At 49.4% G+C, this 3,367-nt stretch overlaps 1 protein-coding gene across 1 annotated transcript; it reads left to right on the forward strand.

Annotated features, from left to right (window-relative positions):
* Positions 1 to 618: 618 nt before the first annotated feature.
* LOC125556225 lies at positions 619 to 2,293 on the forward strand. The gene is made up of 2 exons (XM_048719000.1): positions 619 to 833; positions 926 to 2,293. Exon 2 carries the CDS (start codon positions 979 to 981, stop codon positions 2,107 to 2,109), a length of 1,131 nt encoding a protein of 376 aa, XP_048574957.1. The 5' UTR covers positions 619 to 833; positions 926 to 978; the 3' UTR covers positions 2,110 to 2,293.
* The last annotated feature ends 1,074 nt before the right edge of the window (positions 2,294 to 3,367 follow it).

Below are 3,367 nucleotides of genomic sequence, written 5' to 3' on the forward strand. Positions count from 1 at the left end.
CAACAATTTTAAAATATATGAATAATTTTAATCTTATGAACTTTTTCCTAATTCTTGATCAATTTTCAAGTTCCTCAACATTTTTAAAGTATATGAATAATTTTACTGTTATGAACTTTTCCCTAATTCTTGGACAATTTTCAAATTAATTAAAAATTCAAATTCGTGAATAATTTTTAGAGATTCATGAACACTATTAAAATTTATTCAATGTTTTAAATTCTTAAATATGTTCCAAATTCATGAACAATTTTTGAATTGATGAACATTTATTTTAAATTCAGAAACGTTTTTCAAGTGTTGAACTTTTTCTATTAAATCCATATTTTTTCTTCAAATCTGCGAACTTTTTCAAAGCCACAAACATTTTCTTAAATGCACGAACTTTTTTAGATACTGTTTCTTACAAAAGCCAATGGTCAACCAATCAACGGTCAACCGTTGATCGAACGTACCAAGCCTGAAATCGCGAGCGAGCGAACAAAGGAAGGAACCGCGACCTGGAGCGAAGCACGTTGCTTGGTGGGCCGGCCCATGCCAGAGGGCGTGTGAGCGCCAGTTTACCAGCGGCCGCGTCAAGCGCTGTATATGAGGTCTCCGTCACCCCCTCAAAAAAAAAAAAAAAGGTCTCCGTCAGACTCGCCGCGCCCCCCATATAAATCTCGCCGCCCCTCCCCTCCTCCTCCTCCGCCACCGCCGCCGCCGCCTTCTGTCTGCCCCATTCATCCTGCTAGGAACACCAGGGCTTTCAGAATTGATTCGCGTTCGGTGGGTCTTAGCTAGAGGTAAATTTTGGGATTGGAGGCATACGGGATTTGATTCCGCTGCTGCAGGTAAGAAGTTACAACAACTTTCTACTGAGATTAATCCAGATATATTTGGTTTCAACAACTTTTAGAGGTGTATAACTCGTATCTCTTGATAGTCAGGATACTCGACTACTGCCTAGCTCGCTGGGTTGTTAGTTCGGCGAGGACGATGAATCGTGAGTTTGCCAACGTGATAGTGCGCGATTACGGCTGTAAATTTTATTCGCTGCTCCGGGTCAACCTCAAGCAGCATCTCTTCCACCGCTCAGCAGCAGCCGCGGAAAAGGCGAGTAACAACAAGAAGGGATTACCGTCGGCGATCCCGAGCTTGGAGCCTCTGCCCGAGCACAAGATCAACTTCTCGACGCCGCCAATGATGGAGGGCGCGACGGACTTTCACTTCTTCTCCCTGCTCAAAGGGCAGGCAGAGGGCCGTGTCATGTTCGCCCCCACTTGCGGCAATGCCGTGATGTACGACATTGACATAGACGCCGTCGTTGCCATGCCCGACACTAACTTCTGCAAACAGAGGGACTCAATCTCCTTGTCCATGACCAGGCCTGGGAGCCAAGACGACGACGAACAGCACTATGTCTTGAGCAAAGAATCGAGGAATGTCTTGTTTGAGGTCTTGGAGTACGGGAGGAACGGCTCCGCCAGGGGTCCATCCGCTGGGATTGAACGGAGGTGGCACTGGCAACATCTGCCCTCGCCGCCGATGCGTGGACCATACCTGCCTGACCTCCACAGGAGAGCGGTCTTCCACCCCTCCGCGGCGGCGGTGGTCGATGAGACCACTCTGTGTGTGTCGTCTGTGGACGCCGGAGCCTATGCCTTTGACACGGTGAAAGGTGAGTGGAGGCAGGCTGGAAGCTGGGCGCTGCCCTTCCATGGCGCCGCGGAGTACGTCCCTGAGCTTGGCCTCTGGTTTGGCCTCAATGCTGCCGTCCGCAACACCCACCACTGTCTGGGTGCCTTCGACCTGTCTTCCTGGCCACCCGTGGAGCACCGCACCTGGAACTATCTCGATCCGTTGTCCGACAAGTGGTCGACATGGCAGAGGCACCTACTCAACCTTGGCTCAGGCAAGTTCTGCATCGCCACCAGCTTTCAAAATATCCAGTGGCGCACACCATGTAATGCAGCAGGCTACCCTTTACACGGGCTAGATGATGAGATGGTGGTCAATGACCTTACCATCTTGACGGGCGTCGAGGTTGTGCGTTGTGGCGACGGGCTCAAGATGATCAACCACAAGTCTAAACGCTTTGAAGGCATTGAAATCCACTGCGTGCTCTGAGCCAAAACTCGTCTGTTTCTTCGGGACTAGATGTGTGTGGGGTTCATTTCTTCTCGGATCGTAACAAAATTATATGCTATGGCCATGAACAAAACTTTGCAGGATGTGCATCTGTCCTCGTATATAAGATTCTCTATTCGGATCTTAAACGACTGAATCAAAATTATCGAACTTTTTTTTTGCCTGTGTGCAGCTGGCATTTTACTCATTTACTGTGAATTTTGGGCCCTTATGCGCACTGATATAGATATATAAACTGAAGCCGGGGGTTTGAGCAGGGCTCGGTTCAGTTCTACGATTCAGGTAAGGGCTTTGAGCATGGCTCAGTTCAGTTCTATGATTCAGATATTCGAATAAAAATTATCTTCAGTACACCCCCTTTAAGCGGACCTCAATTCAACAAAATTATACATTAAACATCTGCTTCTATATTGTTTTGGCCGAAAGAGATTTTTATTTTACATAGATGCATTGATTGGTGATAACATTAGTTCTACTATTATATACGAGCCGTGGAACCTGCGTCAGGACAACAGGGTTGGGCTTCTTTCTAATGACCGCAGCATGATCCGCACGCCACTGGCAGGAGAGCCTCCAGTTGTGAAACTACAGTCACACCCTCATCAGTGCCAATGGTGACATCGGGGCATTCACCTCGACAGACAATCTTAACTCTGAATTAGCGTCCCTTGAATCACTTCAAAGCATCAACGTTTCATATCTAGGGTTCCTAATTTCCCCCAGGTTACCAACTACGCCTTTTCATGTCTTGCAAGCCTGCTAATCAAAATCGACCACTATTTTCCAAGCAATCGCAATTCCTGTGCCTACAGTTACACACGTGTCCGCCGTTCCTTCCTTTGGAACATCGCTGAGCGGGCCACGGGCGCTCAATGTCTAGTCGCCTGGAAACAGGTCTGTCGTGCCAAATCTGAAGGAGGACGGGGGGTACGAGACCTGGCTACCCAGAATGAGTGCCTGCTGCTGAAGATGATACACCGGCTTCACGCCGCTCCTCCGTCCAGATGGGCATCTTGGATCTGGGCGGGTGCGGGCGGCTGCTCTCTCCTGTCGCGTGGCGAGCTGGTGCTTGGCGAGCACCGAGTCACCCTCGTCAAGCTGCTGCCCCTCTACCGGGCCCTCTCAAAGGTGGACGTGGGGGACGGGAGGTCCTGCTTCTTCTGGTGGGACTGCTGGCTTCCCTGTGGAGCAATCGCCTCGGCCTTCCCTGCTCTCCTCTCTCACTCCGTCGACAGGG

Source organism: Triticum urartu, chromosome 5 (assembly GCF_003073215.2).
Source record: "Triticum urartu cultivar G1812 chromosome 5, Tu2.1, whole genome shotgun sequence".
NCBI classification, from domain to species: domain Eukaryota; kingdom Viridiplantae; phylum Streptophyta; class Magnoliopsida; order Poales; family Poaceae; genus Triticum; species Triticum urartu.